We start from the raw sequence: 19,162 nt of genomic DNA on the forward strand, positions 1-19,162 counted from the left end.
ACAACTGTGGTGAGCTAGGTACCGTCTCCTCCTCCCCTCTCCATCCCTCTCCATTTTACCCAAGAGGAAGTGGGCTCAGAGAGGTTGTGTCCAGGCTCCAGAAGCCAGATTTGTAATCTGAGTTACCTGATTTCAAATCTTTTTTTTTTTTTTTTTTTTTTTTTTAATGACAAAGTATTTTGACCTGTGGTAAAATTGGAATGCCTTATCTTCCTTCTTAAAATTTCACTTGAGGTTGTTGCATGACCTAAAGTTTCTAAGTTAGCAGATTATAAACCTCACATAGTTGGGTTAGTTTGTTTCTCAGGCCTAAAACCATGTTCCTGCAGTAATCTGTCCTGTAATTCTGTGTGTGCATGTGTGCACGCGCATGTGTGCGTGTATGTGTGCGTAGGTAGGTAGATAGATACCTATATCTAAAGTACTATGGATGAACACCCTTACAGCAGAAAGCACACCTGCATTTGGATCTGTCTTTTCCTCATGTAACCTGTACTCAGGGAGACCTGGCACTCTGCTTAGAATATTGAATTTCATCAGTCTATCTTTTGTGGATTTTAGGGAGAGCTGATCCTATGATTTTCTTTTCTTCCTCCTTTCCTTTTTTTTTTTTTTTCTTTTTAAATCTAGCCTCCAAGAGAAATGAGCTAGTAGACTATACCAGCTTTAAGAAATAGACCCTGTAGGAGCAGAGAACCAGAAGCTTTCCTTGAGCTTCCTTTATATATGTTTATTGTGCAAAAATATTAAAGTGTTTTCAAAGAAGAATGCCAAGATTTAAAACCCATCTGCCTATAATCTCTTTTTGGGGACTCCACTTGCCTCATATGATGATGCACACGCACAGCTTTATTAACTTTTTAATACCATGTCAGTAATTCTTTTTGAAGACATAGCCATAAGTATTCCACATCTTACATTTCATGTTTCTTTTACAGAACAGGGAGATTTGGACAGGCTTCTTCCCTCTCCAATGCATATGTGCCTGAGAGATTGAACCAGTTCATCTGCAAGGTCATCTGCTAACTCAGGTTCTTAATGCTTCTCTTTGATGTCTGGGTCCTACCACTCAGAGTTGTCGGCTATCGACAGAGGAAGAAAGCTCACGAGTTTCCAATCTCTAGTTCCAGGAAGTCTCCATCTCTTAGGTTTCTGGCATTTCTTCATTCAGCAGACATTTATTGACTAACGTCTTACTCTTCACAGCTGACTCTGGCCCACAGGCCCTGGGGATACAGGAAAGGACCTCTCTCTTTGTGTCTTCTTAGCAAGGGAGAAAAGTGTATAGATAAATAACTGTGAAGCATGTTAAGCCCTTAGTAGAGGTCAAGTGGCAGGATGGACATGGGCTGCGGGGCAATACAGAGGGAGCCCGTGGGTCCTGCGAGGCTCCTGTCCACCTGCTTGTATTCTTTTCTTTTTCCATGTACCTTTCTTTCTTCTTCATGCACCCCTGCCACAACCTGGTGATGAGAAGGACAAGAATAAATGTTTCAGGTGGTTGTGGAATCACTTCCAATCCCCCTAGAGGTCACCTGTGCAGTTTTCCAAGCTTGTGTGAGAAAGCGGAGTAAATGAATCACACCGCCACTTTGAATCGACACATGAGACATGAGATCACAACAGGTTCTCCTCTCAGTGATCTTTGTGGGAAAATGGTAAAAAAGAGCTTGTTTGTAGGAGACTTTAATAGAGAAACTTTACTGCTCTGAAAGCCTTGCCTTCCAAGGGTGTTTGACACTGGCCCTGTGTCTGAGTTACCGAAGCCTGAAGGTTTAATCCTTAATACTGATAAGAACAAAAAGAATGTGACTTATCTCTCCAATCTCTGCAGAGATGGGAGGAAAAACCATTTCTCGGACCGTGATTACACGTTACTTGACAGCTTTTCAGTTTGCCCATTAATTTAGGTATTTGAATAACTAAACTCTGTGCAGCGGCGGGGAGGGAGCAAGTATCATTTACTTTTATAAATGTGATAGTTCCTTTTTTGAAGTGATTCTACTCTTACCCCTTTCCTCTGCCATTCATAGAGTTTAAATATTTGCCAGTGCAGATGTTTGATTTTTATCTTAGCTCTCTCTTTGTTTAACTTTATTCTCATGGGCGGTTAAGTGGAAGATAAGAGACTTCTTGTTTGATTCTTTTCAACTGGTGTTGCTCAAATATTTGGAAAGCAGACACTTCCCAGAAAGAGGGAGCCCGAACCTGGTTGGATGGAGGTGAAGTGATCTCTTCCTATCATGGTAGACCAGACACTGTTAAGCTGTTCCCTAGGACCACGAGCTCTGCTAGACTTGAGCATTTCTCCATGTCCAGACCTCTTTTGAAAGGCTCTTTCCTGCAGCTACCAGTCAAGGGATTTTGCCTTTTGAATCAAGCTTCCCAGAAAGATGTGTGCTCTCCCTAAAATGGAACTTGATAGTTCAACAGCCCTCACAGCAAGGGCCAGACTGTGTTGTAAACTTCATCTGAGTCTCCCTGCATTTGTTTCACACTAACTTCTGATCTAATATGGAATTCTGCTTTCAGAATAGTGGGATTTTTTTTTTCTAACCTTTTGCACCTGCCTTGGCATTTTAGCAGTGATTAAAAACAAGCAAACAAATAAAAAAATATTCCCCATCCCATTAGCTGTCATCGTAGTGTCTTTGTTAACGGACTCCACTAGCAGTTTAAGCCTGGCTCTTCTGAGAGATCCTCAGGGATTTGCTTTTAGAATTATTGCCTTAAAAATGTGTCCATGAACAATACCACATTTCACCACCACTCTGGGAATCCACACTGTGGGTGTGGTTTTTGTGTGCTAAGTGATAAATTGGGCAGGCTTCTTTGGAAATGTTGAGGAAAACCCAGGGTTCTGAGTGATTTGCCTGGCAAATCACCTTCCATAGAAAATTTAAACAAAGACCAAAAAAGAGATTCAGGAAGTAAACCCCAACTGGTGTATGTGTCTCTCTCCTTTATGTCTTTTTCTTTCTAAACTGGGACTCCACTGAAAAGTTGATTTACACTGTGAATCGCAGCTGAATGAAATCCAATTGGAACTCACTTGAACACTGTTTTGATGTAAGATTCAAAGCTTCTGCAAATTTATTTTATCTTCTACATTTGCTGATCTCCTGCTTGTAAATCCTGTTGAAGGAGAATAAAAATGACTGCAGCCTGATGGGAATTAAATGTCTGAAGTTCAAAGCAGTTTGCACATCAGAGCAAACGTCAATCAAATGAACATCTTGCAAGCCAGGCAGGGAGTGAATTTCTCCATGGGGAAGAGATCAAAGTGGGAGTCACAGTTCTGTTTTCTCCCTCGGGATGCAGTTTCGATCAGTTGTTCATGAAAGTAAATCCAGAAGGAAGTTTTTTTTCCCCCCCCCAAACTTATGGGCATAGGAAAGATAGAGTTCTTTGAAACTGAATTTCGGGCACTGGTTTTATCTTATGAAAATAAGTATAGAAAGCAGTCATAATCCAATAGCTCCTGTTTTTAGAGTGAGGGTCTATAGGAGATTTAGATAGGATCGTTCTCTTATTATAATTCCTTTTTTTAAAGCACACATATAAAGATAAGTTGAATTGCTCATTTTATATGACAGTATGATTTTACCAGTGCATGACCTTTTCCGTAAACCTGGAATTACATAAATGTGACTGGCAGGTAATATACTTCTCAATGAAAAATCTGTTAGGTAACCCCTCAGAGTGTAACTGATGTATTGTTATAAAGTACTTTTAGCATGAACTACAGTTCTCTCAGGCCCCAAATGGAGGTGAATAGTATGTTTCTTTTAGAAATAGTATTTAGAAAGAGGCACACATGCATAAAACGCATTCCCATCTTAGGCAAAGCAGCCATTTCCCTGGGGCTTGGAGGTGGTCAGTGTAACGAGGACAACTAAGCAGGTTTTACTGATGTGTTTGGAGTCCAGTAGGAATCTGGAGTCCAGAAGAGAAGCAGACATTAGTGAGTGTGGGTGAGTGGAGGGTGGAGTGATAATCAGGGTTTTTTTTGGCTCTTGTAATTACATCTCCTAGCTGGCTCACCAGCTTGGGACACACTGTTCTCCTTTATTTCTAAGCCCCCTGTTGACACCTGCTTCCTTACCTGACTGGCAGAAGCAGAGGGAGGGTTATTTCTAGGCATTTCATTTTAATTCAGCTGGGGGGGGAGGACATGCTCCCCATGGCTGAGGTTCAGCACACATGAGAGAACTCAAAACCACTGAGATTATTGTGAGACTGTTACCACTTGAAGAATGCCATCTAGCAGGAAGGAGTGGATAACAGGTCTCTGAATGTGGGGGCTTGATAGGAGTAAATTAACTTAAAGCCACTAGCATTCACTGCATGCATATTACTTGTATCAGATTTCGGAATGAGGTAACAATCTGTTCATCATTCACTAATATACTTTTAGAACCCACATGTTCTTGAACTAACAGAACAGGGATCAGATTGCCCTCTGGCTAAGGTTCTCCTGTAAGGTTTTTTAAATTAAATTTAAATTTAATTTAAATTTTTTAATTTTTTAAGGTTTTTTTTTTTTTTTTTTTTTTTAAATGCTAAAGCATCAGGATTGTTCTATGGATTCCTTCAGAAGAACTTCTTTAGATATTTTACATTTTATTTTTGAATCAAGTTTGGTCTCTGGAAGCCTTAGTATTTGTACCACATCAGTTGGGGTTTTCCTGAGTTGTGTTTCAGTATTACACGTTGCCTACCTTTACAGTAAAGCTTAAGCTGTCGGGGGCACCTGGTGCCTCAGTGGTTGAGCATCTGACTTTGGCTCAGGGTGTGATCCCAGAGTCCCAGGGTGTTATCAAGTCCCACATTGGGCTCCCCATGGGGAGCCTGGTTCTCCCTCTGCCTGTGTCTCTGCCTCTCTCTCTATGTCTCTTACGAATAAATCTAAAACAATAACAACAAACAAAAAACCCTTAAGCTGTGGCTGTTGTCCATTATGTTATTTTGCATCCTGTATTCATTGCCCCATTGTGAGAATTTTCAAAATTTGGTACAATTTTTTCTTTCTTGATATTGTCTTATTTCTGTTATCTTTGTTGTACCCAAGCCATTTAAATGTTCAAGGCTCTCATCAGAATGCCAGGGTCTTTCAGAGAAGAACTTTGGTACCAGGAGGAGGAGAAAACTACTTTGAGCTGGCACCAGGTCAGCTGTGTCTCTTCTCTGTGCAGAGATTGTATGTGTTCACTCTCCTATCCTTGGTTCCCTGAAGCACCTCAGATTTCAGTGCTGAATGGGAGGGGAACTTGAGGCTTTTCTAGAATGAAATAATAAAAAGTAATTCTCCTAATGGCCAATTCCATACTATGCTGGTGATGAGCATTTAAATTATTAACCATTGATAAAGAACACCTGCCTTTAATATCATCTTCCTGCACATATTTCTATTTGCCCATAGAGCTCTTTCTCTTAAGCTGTGCTTTGTGAAGCCTTATGTTTAGCTACTGTCATATTCTTTTTTAGAATTCTTCTTAAGATTTTTGTTTATTCGCGTGAGAGAGCGAGTGAGAGTGAGCAAGAGCGGGTGAGGGAAGACACAGAGGGAAAAGCGAACTCCCCCTGAGCAGGGAGCCTGACGTGGGGGCTCGATCCCAAGACCCTGAGATCATGACCTGAGCTGAAAGCAGGCCTTCAAACAACTGAGCCACCCAGGCACTCCAGCTACTGTCATTTTCTGTTAAGTGAAAAGCAAAGATTTTTCCTGTGCTCTATCATCTTTCAGAGTAATCTTTTCCTCTGAGAGAATTCAATTCTATTTCAGCTATTTTAGATAATGTTAATGATAACTTGTTGATTTATTGAGATACATTACAGTGTATTCATTATGAATGAACTCGAATAGGTGTTCACATCTTGGTTCTGTTTGCTTCCCAGCTGTGAACCTTGGGCTTCTTGATTTAACATTTCTGTGCCTCAGTTTCCAAGTATTCAAGTGGAGGTAATAGTACTTTTCTCGGGCTTTGTGAAAATCAGATGAGGTAATCCATGTAAAGCGCTTGGAACATATGATGAGCACTTAGTAGCTGGTAACTCCTTCTAACACATCTAATACTAGTTCTTACTATTTATTTTATGCTTACTGTGTATCTGGCTCTTAAGAGCCATTTTCTGATTTGATTCTTAAAACAATCTCATGAAATAGATATCTATGAAATAGATACTATTATAACCATTTTATGAATGAGAAAAACAGAGGCTTAGAAATCCTAAGTTATGTGCAAGAGTTATATAGCAAAATGCAATTTAAACCCAAACCCCAATCTAGATCCTGTACCTCTCAGGCCTATGTTCCTGACCATGACCTAATCATGCTCTGCCACAGTGGCAGTGCTTTGTTCATCATAGATGTTCAATGAATATAACTGGATAAAATACTGAGAGCTTTCTAGTGACTTAGCTCTCTGCCCTTCCTCACTAGTCACCAATAAGGATTTATTGGATACTACACATTGCCAGCAGTGTGCTAGACCTGAGAGATACCTACAAATCCTCAAGTGACTCACAGCCCTAGTGGGGGAACTAAGACTTCTCAAAGACGTGAAAGGCTTTTGAAAGAACTGGGAGTTCAAATGCTGTGTGGCAAGGTTTACATAAGACGACTTCTATACCAAAGTCTTTGGAGTCTCATCTCTAACTTGATACATCCTTATTTGGTATATGGAAAGGATGAAACAAGTAAGATAATTTGCTCATAATAATTTACTTTAAAATTTTGTTGCTATAAATAGAATCTGAAACCAATCTAGATCTAATAGACATCAATATGATAACATATTGTTAGCATAATCAGGCTTACGTTAAGCCTGATTACAAAACTCTTGATTTCAGCTTGGGTCATGATCTCGGGGTCATGGGATCAAGTCTCGGTGTTGGGTTCCTCACTGGGCGTGATGTCTGCTTGAGATTCTCTCTCTCCCTCACCCCTGGCTCATGTGTGTGCATTCTCTCTCTAAAAGTAAATAAAATCCTAAAAAAACATAAGCATGGAATTTAAAAAGCTGGACTTTGTTGAGTGCAGTGGACACTAGAGGACATCATGGCTGGGATCCAACAGTTGATGGACTGATCTGGTTAGATCTATAGGTTTGGGAGATAGAGGGAAGAGAAGGTTGGGTAAATTACTGGTGGCAAATACTACATTGTGAAACCTTTTTATAACTCACAAATGTTTACTGAGCACTTTTGCTAATGAATTACTTCCAGGTTTTATTGTCTTTAATGTTCTTCAAGATGATCTTTTCGGTACGGAAAGGAAAACAACCTACAAAAATAATTTCCTTGCCGGGGTCCCCAGGAGCAACCTTTCATTTCACAAAGGCTCTGGGAATCTACTTCTCAAGGGTTGAGCTGGTAGCCTGGGTCTTGACAGTGGAGACTCTATCCAGGGAGGCAGGGCTTCTCACCAAACTTCTACTTCTCTTGGGAGAAATTGTCAATAATGCTTCTGAGTTACCCCTTTCCGCAAGCTCTTTGTTATGTGTCATTTAAATTAAGCAGGGTGGTGTGTGGCTTATCCATGGACAGGGAGTTTATAACGCAATGGGTTTAAGCCTCTCTTTGTGGTGTCACTTTTCTCAGCTGTGAAGTGAATAGGTCTAAAAGGGGTTTGTGGAGCACCTGGCTGGTTCAGTTGGAAGAGCTTGTTGCTTTTGATCTTGGGGTCATGAATTCAAGCCCTACTTTGGATATAAAGATAAATAAAAACTTTTGAAAAATAAAAGGGATTTGTAATTTGTCCGGCAAAGTCGAGATGTTAGTTCCAGGCATACCTACCTAAATAAAGGAGGAACCCACCTGTTCTCTTGATTCAAACTGGAAGACATTCTGTCTTTGAGGCCTATCATTTTTGAGGCATACTTTGAAGTACCTGTGTTTACACAGAAAGCCACCCTACTGCTTTATTTCTAAAGAAATCTATATGACAGTATTGGTGGGTTCCTCCTTTCTGGAGAGCCTGCCAAAGTCAGATTCCTGGACCTTCCCTCAGACTCAGTAAATCAGACTCTTCCAGGGTAGATCCCAGGAATCTGCATTCCAACATGCAGCTCAGGTGATTCTGATATGGCTAGTCTTTCAGGAATCACGAACCATTCATCTAAATTACGGTCCTCTTTTGCTTGGACTTCCAGAGCCTACTGGGGAGCCTAGAACAAGGCTAGGCATCGGCACCACGGATGTTCATTAAAAAAAAAAGAAAGAAAGAAAGAAAATCAGTGAATAGGAATGCCTGGTTTGACAAGAATGCTGTGTCGCATATACATAGTGGCACACAAAACCAACAGGACGTGGTGCCTGCCTTCAAGGAGATCTTGTCTATTCATATAGTGATAAAAATCCACCCATGAAAATACTCAAATGAAGACAAATTAAAAATTATGGCATATACTTTGAGAGAAGATGGAGTGATACAGATGAGAAATCATCCACAATCAGGATGGGACTTCCTGGGAGAATAGTAAGTGAATAGAGAGACCTGAAGGATGACTGGGTAAATAATCAAGAGAAATTTACAGAATTGTACTTGTCCAAAATGGTAACCACTATTCAGTGATGATTTACATTTAAGATAAAATTGTACAACATAGAAAATTTGGTATATTAACCAAAATTAAAAACTTAAAAATTTAGTGTCTAAGTTGTATTAGCTACATTTCAAATGCTCAGTAGCCATGTGTAGCTAGTATATTGGACATTACAAAAATAATACATTTTTGTCACTTCAGAGAATTTTCTTGGACTGCCCTGATCTGGGCCCAGGGTGGTAAAGCAAGTCTGGCACACTGCTTATTTTTGAAAATTAAGTTTTATTGGAACACAGCCATACTCATTCTTTTGTGAATGCTCGTTGGTTGCACACTACAGTGGCAGAGTTGTAGCAGTTGTGATAGAGACTATATAGCCAGCCCACAAGCCTAAATATTCTATAGTCTTATTAAAAAGTATGTGAGGGAATTGGCATAACATGGCTATATAGAGCAAGGAGAGCAAGTGAATTCCTTGTATAACGCCACTCTTGCTATACAGATATTCAAATGCTACAAGAGAGGGATGGTGAGATTATGTTGCTTTGCCTGCTTGCACACAGGCAGCTGCTGATGTATTAATTTCTTCTTTTCTCTCCATCTGTGGCTTTTGAGGCAGCAGTCTCTTGTCTAGACAAATTGGAGCAGGTCCAAGGAAGAGCAACCACGTTGGTAAAGCAAATGTGTCCTTGGCAGCACAATTGATAGCGTTGATATAATCCTGTACTGGGTTGGAGGCTGAACTAAAGTTCTCTTAAAATCCAGTTACCTCTTCCTGCAAGATGATAAGTATTCAAGCAAAACTTTCATTTTTGGAACCCAACACACCATGTGAAGACCTAGTCCCCTTGCTTATACAATCAGTTCAACGTAGTAATTTTTATATATTGAGATGTGATTGACATTAATCAAAGCTCATGTGAATAACCAAGTGGATCTTGATTTTTAGGAGTATTTCTTCTAGGTCGTATAGCTTCTCTGCATAAATGGAATTACATCAATGGTATTTATAAGCTGAGCTACACATTTTAAAAACCCTAATTTCAGCTTAAGTTAATTTGGTTGGGGAACTCTTAAAAATTCGTGAGTCTTTTCAGTTTATAAAATCCTAATTGAGCTATTTAGAAATTTAAGATTTTTTTGCTTTCGTTACTTCTGGATTAAGTTTACTTAAAAAATACTCGTAGGAAAAAATACTCATAGGGACTGTATATGATTGAGATGGAGCATTTTCTTTTTACTTTGTTGCAGATTGTTTGCTCTAGGATATGGATCCTGATTACACTATTATTTATTTATCAGCAACTAGTCAGGGTACTAGTGATGTTCTAGTCCTACTCCTAGCATTGCACTTCATTGGAAATCAAAAAGATTGTGACCTTTTTTACAGTATAATCCAGAAGATGCAAACTTTGTGTTCTATACCATGAGAGGAACTTTATCTCTCTCTCTTTTTCTTTTTTCCTTTAAAGATTTTATTTATTCATGAGAGACACACACAGAACGAGAGGGGGGGCTGGTGCAGAGACACAGGCAGAGGGAGAAGCAGGCTCCATGCAGGGAGCCCGATGTGAGACTTGATCCCGGGACTCCAGGATCACACCCTGTGCTGAAGGTGGCGCTAAACCGCTGAGCGACCCGGGCTGCCCTATCTCTCTCACTTTTTAAAAATTTTCTTCCTTAGGTTAAAAAAAAAAAAAAAGCTCAGACAAGTTGAAGTTTGTTGAGAGTCACACATTTAATAGCGACAGCAGGGAATCAAAGTCTAGGTGTTGCCGCCTCCACAAACATTCTTTTGCCTTCACTACTTACTATTTTTGTTCTTAGTCACTGGTTTTTAATTTAAAGAATTGTTTCATATATAACATCATAGCTTAAGTCTGAATTTTGTCAAATCTGTTTTCTGTATGATTTTATTGATAGTACTTGACTCAAATTCATTGCAGCGAGAATTGGATGAAAGGATGGTTATTTTTATCTCTTTAGACTGAACTTGATTTCTAAAGCCTTCTAGAAGCATATATTTTTTTCCCATACTGTTCTGAAATGATTTTTTTCAATATTTAAAGTCTAAATAACAATTTGCTGTTTATTATGAGCTGCCTTATTTCATATATGATATCAATTATTTTGTTGGTTTGGTTTTAATTTAATAACCACTTAAATAAATATTGCTAATTCTCTTCTATTGTTTCAGATTTGATGGGAACTTTAATACCAATGTATCTAGAACAATTAGTTGCGATCGACTTTCTACTACTGTTAATAGCCGAGCCTTCAATCCAGGACGAGATTTAAATTCAGGTCAGTAATCTCTTGGTTTATAAAGATGAACTATATTCCACCACATTTAAGTTGAATAAATGTATTGCTTTAGATTTTTTCCCCTTAAGATTTGAAGAGAAAATAACATATACCTAAAATTAGGTATTTCTTTCTGGGAAGTTGACACTCAAAAGAAGGAAAGGAAAAAGAAAATCCAGCTGACCTGTACTGAGTTTTTATTGTATAGTATACATATGGCTCGGCTCTTCAATCCATTATCTTGTTCATTAGGAGTTTTACATTTATTATTTTAAAGGTTATTTTAGAGACCCAGCTACCTTTGCATTAAAAAGTATTGAATTTGTATTCCCTATTTGTAATTTTTAATTTGTTTTGGGAAGAATGGTAAGGGAGCATTTCTACTAATAAACAGTGCCAGGGTGCTGAGCATTGTTCTCGGTTTTGTTAAAACTTAGTCATATGCAGTAGTAATAACTACTAGGGTACCTGTATATATAATTATGTGTAGTTCCAAAGAGATTTGGTATCTCTGCTTTCTTGTCATGGTTTTCCAGTCTATATGTCTCTACTTGTCTTGCTACGCACACTTGTTGATTGGTGGGCTTCAGAATCAAAAAGCTTCCCTTTTAAGAGCTGGAAATCTCTTTAGAGATGACCTACTGGTTTCAATCCTCAAATCTGAGGCTCAGAAGGATCCTACGACTTCTCTTATTACTGGAAAATGAAGGATATAATCTTAAATATGAAGAACTGTATTTCCCAAATTCCAGATCTCTTGCAGACATATAAACCCTGAAGGAACAAAATATTTACTTTTAGAGCCCCATCCAGTCATGGCCCATGGGGAGAATGGTAGCCTTTGGGAGTTGTATACACAAACCAGGTAATCTAGTAAATCTGGAAGGAAAGAACTGTAGCTTAATATCGCTTAAGGATATTAAAAGTCTAGCTGTTGGCTAAATGGTCAACCTAAATATGCCAGGTACATATAGACCAATATGTAACGGATTCAGGTTTTGTTTTGTTTTTAGTTATTAGGGAATTTAGAGGCCATCTGGAGCAGGAGTAGATGTGGTTAACTACCACAGAAGAAGCTCAATTGAAAATATTTTTCATAACAAAATATAAGAGTACAGAAGGACATGGAATGGGCAGGGTAAATGAATTATGGAAGATTCCATAGCTGGCACAGAGCACAGAGCTAGAACTTGAGTTTTCTAGTTCTCAAATTCAGTGCTTACCTCTTTCCCTCAGTTATGCTTAGTAACACAAGATACACTGCTGGGTCTGAAGACTGGAGCTTGAAATAGCAATTTTTTTTAAAAAATTATTTATTAGATAAAGTTTGTGCATGGGGGTGGAGGGGCAGAGCTCAACAGGGGAGTTGATCCCATGACCCATGAGATCATGATCTGAGCCAAAATTTTTATAATATGTGTTCACTTCTGGCTATTTGAATTAATAAGGAAAAAATATAGCCCATTCCTTCTTTACATACATAAGATCTATAAGGGCTGACACATAAATGTTAATTGTTATCTTTTAGTGATGGAATAGGTATTTGTACTTATCAATTTTCATATATTTTTAAATATTTTATGTATTTATTTGAGAAAGGAGAATGAGCAAGGAAGAGCAGCAGCAGAGGGAGAAGCAGGCTCCCCACTGAGCAAGGATCCTGGCATGGGTCTCAATCCCAGGACTCTGGGATCATGACCTGAGACAAAGACAGATGCTTAACTGACTAAGCCACCTAGACACCCCAGTTTTCTTAATTTTAAACTAAGCATGCATTGCTTTTATAATCAGGGGAAAATAAAGCAAGAAGGAATTACTACCTCCCAATATATTTTCACTTCTTTCTGGTGGACGGTACTTTTCGTAATATGAATCTGACAATAGATCCTCAAATGGATGTCAGGGTTCTAGACAAAGCTCCATTACCCTCTGACTGTATAATTGGGACAATAATAAGGTGTAGGCTGGGGCCACATGAGGATGGTGCATGCTTATTTGGGAACCAGAGCGACACTGTCCTGCCAGGATCCTTCACCTTGGTAGGCCAGACCTTGGAGGATCTGGAAGCTGCTGCAGCCAGGGCTCCATCCTCATTGCCTTGTTTTATATCTATTCATTGTTTCTAATAATGAGTGTATTATTGAAATCTTTCTCCATCATTAATAGTCCTATTGTACACCTATCAAGTAGTGGTAAACACTTTCCTTTGTCCTAGGTCAGTTATAAAGAAAGCAAAGAGCTTACATTCCAGGAGCCAGGAAACAAATCTTAAACAAAAGGACACGTAAATATACATATATCTGATGGTGAATATTATGGAGGAAAAGTAACACAGGGATAAGACATAATGGTACTTTTGGCTGGCGGCAGGGGGAATGGAATGGGATGGGAGGGGAGAGGAGGGAGAAAGAAAGGAGAGAAGGAGTCTTATTACTTTATAAAAGGACTCATCAGTGAGATCTGAATAAGTGGGGTTGTAAAACCATAAGAATAACTGGAAGAAATGTATCCAGGCAAAGGGTTTGAGTTAGGAGAATGTTCAGTGTGCTCAGCAAGAAGGCCAGTATAACTGTGATTCAGTGAACAAGGATTGACCGTAGAAGATGAGACCAGAGAGGCAGTTGGGGGCCAGGTTACCAAGAACCTGACTTTACTGGCCCTTAGAAGGACTTTAGCTTTTGCTATGAATAGAGGTCATGGTGGAGGAGAGGTGGGGGCAAGGAGCAAAAAGGGCTTATCCAGAGTCATGATTTGACTTAGGTTAAAAGGTTTATGAACTGCTATGACAAGAATAGATTATAGCAAGGCAATGGTGGAAGCCAGGAAACCATTTAAGAGGTTATTCCAAAATCCAGGTGGCAGATGGCAGTGGCTCATAGTGTAGTAACAGAGGCAGTGGTGAGAAGAGATTGGATTTTGAATAGGTTTTGCAGGTAGAACCATTAGGATTTGCTGATGAATTGAATGAGGGTGGGGGAGAGTATGTGAGAGGAAGAGAAGAACTGGGAAGGACTTCCAAGATATTTGGCCTTGTCAACAAGGACAGAGTTGCCATTTATCAGGGTGGGGAATACCAGTGGCAAGCAGGAAATCAGCATTTCAGATTTAGAAAAGTGAAATTTGAGGTACACATTCGATAATCACAAGTCGAATATACAAGTCTGGAGTCTGGGGAATGGGTCAGACTCCAGATTGAGATTTGAGATTCATTGTGTATAGGTAATAAATCATGAGACCCAAAAGATCACCTAGCAAGTGGCTGTGAGTAAAAAAGAGAAGAGGTTCCGGACTGAGTCTTGGGATGCTTTACCACGTAAAGGTCACCGAAGTGAAGAGGTTACAGTGAAGGAATCTGAGAAGGAAGTCAATCTGGTAGAACCAAGAGAGCCATCTTCTTGAATCCAAGTGAAAAAAGTATTTCAAGAAGCCAGAAGAGATCAACTGGATTAAGTAGGCCCAGTATGATGAAGGCTAAGAAAGCAGACACTGGATTTAGGAACATGGAGGTCATTGATGATCTTGACAAGGACTGTTTGGTATAATAGAATGACAGGCTGATCCTGGTTGGTTCAAGCTCTTAAGAAGGGATGAGAGGAGCAGGAAACAGTATATGAAATCCCAGTGGGCAGCCTGGGTGGCTCAGTGGTTTAGCGCCACCTTCAGCCCAGGGCATGATCCTGGGGACCCGGGATCGAGTCCCATGTCAGGCTCCCTGCATGGAGCCTGCTTCTCCCTCTGCTGTGTCTCTGCCTCTCTCTCTCATTCTTTTTCTGTGTGTGTGTGTGTGTGTGTGTGTGTGTGTGTGTATCTCATGAATAAATAAATACAATCTTAAAAAAAAAAAAAAAAAGAAAGAAAAGAAAAATCCCAAAGTTTGTTGAAAGGAAACCTGGAGGGCCATGTGGAGTCCCGAGGGTGTTTTTAAATTAAAAGAAATTACAGCAAGGTTATGTGCCAAGGGAATGATCCAGTAGAGGAAAGCAAAAGACCCAGAAGCAATAGGGGAGACAATTATTGGAGCCTTTTTCTTGATTAGGCAAGAGTTGGTGCGATTCCAGGGAGAGGGTCCAAAAACACTGTTCGTTCTTAATAAGAGGAGGGAAGGAAGAGCAAGTGTACAGGGATCCCCATAATGATCCATGTAGTGTAGGGAATGCAGAGACTTCCCCTTCGTAGTGATTTTGTTTTCTCAGAGACTTAGGAAGCAAGATCATCAGCCAAGAGTAAGCCAGAGGAAGAAGAGTCATTGAAGACCTTTTATAATAGGTTTGTCATCTATAAATGAGGTTTTAGAGCAGAACTCAGCTGCACATGTAATTGGGAATCCTGACAAAATGCTGTTTCATTACAGTAGTTATCTGTGAAGGGATAGAGAGGTTGAAAAATTAGGAGGGGAGAAAGAAGATGGTGAGGTCAGAGGTATACGGTTAAAGATCATCAGATCTTGAATTTTGCTGTTTCTAAAAGCACATCTCAAGTATAACATCCTACCTAATGAGTTGTTCTCAGTGTAGTTGACATAGCTAGATTTACAAGCAGTTTTTGACAATGTTCAGGTATTTGAGAACTGACTTGCTTGCATTTGAAGTTGTGTGACATTCCACCAAGCCAGTGGCTGCATCCCAAAGTCCACATTCTTGAGCAGTCATTTGTAATATAAGAGGAGTGGTAGATGCTGGAGGGTAACCTCAGAGCTCCCCCTTTTCCTCCTCTCCAGCTCATGCCCCCTTTCAGAAAAGAATTAATGTATTTCGTGGGCTATTACATGTCTGATATTTACATCTGTAAGATGTCCAGCCTCAGGCTCTTTCAGACTGTATATAATCCATCAATGGGTCCCTAATTGATAGCACAGTTTCAGGTTGCCTTTCAGACTAGCTGGAAACAGACTCCCATAAATTGTAAACCATTCTTAGCTTCATTTACCCAAAACTAGGTCATGTGTCCATCCATCCAACACACTCGTGTATTCTTTTTCTTAAACCATGCCAGATCTCAACTTTCCATATTGACTCCTTGTCCCTGATTCCATTCAAGCAACTAGCATTTGACAGTGCACACGTTACATTATGGTGCTGATAATGTTTTGTTCAGGTTCCTTCCTGCTTTTATCCCTAGTTTCCCTCCCTCCCTCCCTCTCTCTTTTTTTAATTCCTGCTGAGCTATTTTCTTGTGCGTAGCCTGATCCCTAAAGAGAATTTATTTGAAGAATCCAAGGAAAGTTGCCTCTTGCTCTCTTGAGTTATGCAATGGAGGTATGAGTGGAGTGGGAGTTAGTCTTTCTTGCCAAAAGAAAAGTGCCTGGACTTTCTTTATTGTGTTTGATTTAAAGACATCATTTGAAGTTGCAAACTTCGATCTTGGTAGCGTTGCAGTCTACATTGAGAAATGGGATTCACGGGGTGTAAGGGGCATCTGTAAGTCATGTTACAACGGTAAATGCTGCAGGAGGTACAGGTGGGCACTGGAGGCTGGAGACTGCTGCTAGTTTCAGTGGCTTCATCACTTCCTTCTGTGAATGACAAAGATTGGCTCTGTGTTGTAGGTTTTTCCTCCCTTCTTTAAAATGTCATGAAAATTATCTATTCAATATGCTAATGCCAATGCAGTGAAAAGCTATGTTCTTCCTAAAAACCTAAAATAAAAGAATAAAAATCAACCAACCTAGGAATTTCTAGTTTATTTTTATGCCTATTTGCCCCAGCTTTGTGATTGCATTAGTGTCATCACAGATGTGGTAATTATCTGTATAACACCTAAAAACTATTCAGTTACTTAGAAATCCAGATTATTGAGGCTATATAATTCAGTATATATTTGTGTGTGTATGTGTGTCACACATATACACAAAATTAAGTATTCCTTTGTTCTATTCCTATAATGCAAGCTACTTCAAAGTCTAGTCTTTTTTATATTTTGTCACAGCAACCCTATTATACTGATTTCAGAAGATTTTGTTAGTCACACATATCCTCATATATTCTCTCATAATACATATCATATTGGATATAGCCTGGTTTGGCTTTAGTTAAGAAATGTATCTTGAACATTCCTTCATATATATGTAAATAAATTTACTTGTAGATCCTGGTGGGAATGATTGTAGAACATCTTTGAATTAATCCATCTACTCCAGTTCACCATTCAGATTGTCCCAATTTTTCACTGTATCACTCCCTCTGGAAGGATTCCAAGTGACCCCTCCACAGTTTCCCTGACCCCTGTGTAGTAGTTGACAGGTAAATTTTTGTTTTGAAGTTCTATCATCCTTTGGCTTCCATGAAATTGTTCTGTGGCATTTATCCTCTTCTCTGCTCAGACCTTTTCATTTTTCTTCTTAAGCTCCTTTCTCCTCAGGTAGATGTCCCCACAGGTCCTCTCTTAACCACCTTCCCCCGCTTATAAGTGTTATCTCCCCAAATATTCTCAATTTAGCCAGCACCTCAGCTCCTGCCACATGCTGAGGAATTCCAAATCTCTCTTCAGCCATGGCCTATTTGAGCTTATGTATTGAGTAACCAACTTTAAGACACATGTCTCTGTGATAATTCTGTAGCTACCTCAAAAATTAAAACAAAATTTTCTCTAAACCTCTCTCCCAGCTAGGCTCGCTATCCCGATTAGCAGTACCTCCATCCTGGTTATATTGGGACTATTTCCTCACCTTTTTCAACCCAGTACTTCTCCAAGTTTTAACAGACTTAACTTCTCTTAAGTCAGTGATCAAATGAGAGTGTGAGTGAGTGAATATTTATTAAGTATTTACTATGTACAAGTCACCTCACTAGGCATTTACCATGTGCCCTTCTCGCTTGTCATGCTGACTTGTGACATAGGTGTCATTGTCCCCTCTTCATTAAAGGGGCAACCTGGCTCACAGTCCATAGTTCAGAGATGTGTCTTGAATCCCTTTTGTCTTCTGCACTATTAATGCCATAAACCTAGATCTTTGTAGACCTTTCTAGAAGATGAATTCATACAGAAACCTCCCGAAAGTTTTCCCTGCTTTTATTCTTTTTTCAATATATCCTGCATACTGTAGGTATTTTGCAAATATCTGCTCTATAACTCCATTTCTGAAAAACCTCTGGTGGCTCACCTATAAGATAAAGGTGGAGGCCTTTCAATGCCATCTTCTTTTCCCCTTCCTCCTGCCCTCAGGGGGTAGCTTTCATTTCTTCGAATCCTTAATCTGTCACTCCTCCATGCTTTCACTCCTGTGACTGTTTTATCCCAGAATATAGTGCCTGCCTTCTCTGACTCATAAAATATTGCTCATTCCTCAGGGCCCAAATTCCTTGTCATCTTGCCTGACTTTCACGGGTAGAATTCTTTGTCGGTTGTACTGGTTGAGTTTACTAGGCCCACACTTTGAGATGGAGACTGGCAGCCTATGGAGAGAGGGAAGGAAGCAGGATTGAGGGGTGGGACCAGTCAGGCTGAGGTGAGGTCCTCAGCCACCTCCAAGGGAGTTGAGAGGCTGGGGTGGTCATTCAGAATTGGGTTGGCACAACACTCTCTTCTTTATCACTTTATTCTGTGGTACATTCTTAGAAATTTCAGTTTTTATGCTGACCCTCTGCTCTTTTTAATTAAATTTTAAACGATTATTTAATTATTTGAGAGAGTGAGAACTAGAGAGTGTCCAAGTGGGGAACGGGGAGAGGAAGAAGGCAGATACCCCACTGAGCAGGGAGCTGGATGCTGGGCTGGATCCCCTGACGCTGGGATCATGACCTGAGTCGAAGGCAGACACTTCACTGAGTGAGCCACCCAGGCATCCCTTTTTAATTTATTTTTTGTATGTCAAGTTCCCAATATAGTGACCTGCCCATAGCAGGTACACAGCAAATACTTATTGATGAATGAATGAAACTAGAATTTTGTGTTTCTGTTTCATTTTTATAGGAAGGACCAAGAATTTTGAAGGACCTTAGGAAAGAAAAGAATTGATTGTGATTTGCTTGCAGGGTAGCTTGCAAGACTATTACATGTAAATCCAAAAGTGGGATTAGAAAGAGGTGGCCATGGCATAGGCAAAATGACTAGATGAGGAATAAATGAGATGGTTTCTTTAGTTTCACAGCAAATTAGCATACATAAATATCTCAGGTATATAGGGTAACACAGGCTATGCATATGAATGATACCATCCTGCATTTGCATGATCCAAACTATGCCGAATCCAAATACACAATGTACACAAGAAAATCAATCTGTTACTTCTTAGCACTTCATAAACCATTTAATATTTTTGTCTTACCATAGATACCAAAGACATGTATCCACTCTATGGATGAGAAACAGGCCCA

General features: G+C 39.6%; 1 protein-coding gene across 1 annotated transcript in view; it reads left to right on the forward strand.

Annotated features, from left to right (window-relative positions):
• Positions 1–19,162, forward strand: part of CACHD1 (cache domain containing 1) — a 200,334-nt gene that overhangs the window by 115,254 nt on the left and 65,918 nt on the right. The window contains exon 4 of the mRNA XM_077892133.1: positions 10,744–10,850. Within this exon, the coding sequence (XP_077748259.1) occupies positions 10,744–10,850 (107 nt within the window). The remainder of the gene's footprint in view (positions 1–10,743; positions 10,851–19,162) is intronic.

Source organism: Canis aureus, chromosome 3 (assembly GCF_053574225.1).
Source record: "Canis aureus isolate CA01 chromosome 3, VMU_Caureus_v.1.0, whole genome shotgun sequence".
In the NCBI taxonomy this organism is placed as follows: domain Eukaryota; kingdom Metazoa; phylum Chordata; class Mammalia; order Carnivora; family Canidae; genus Canis; species Canis aureus.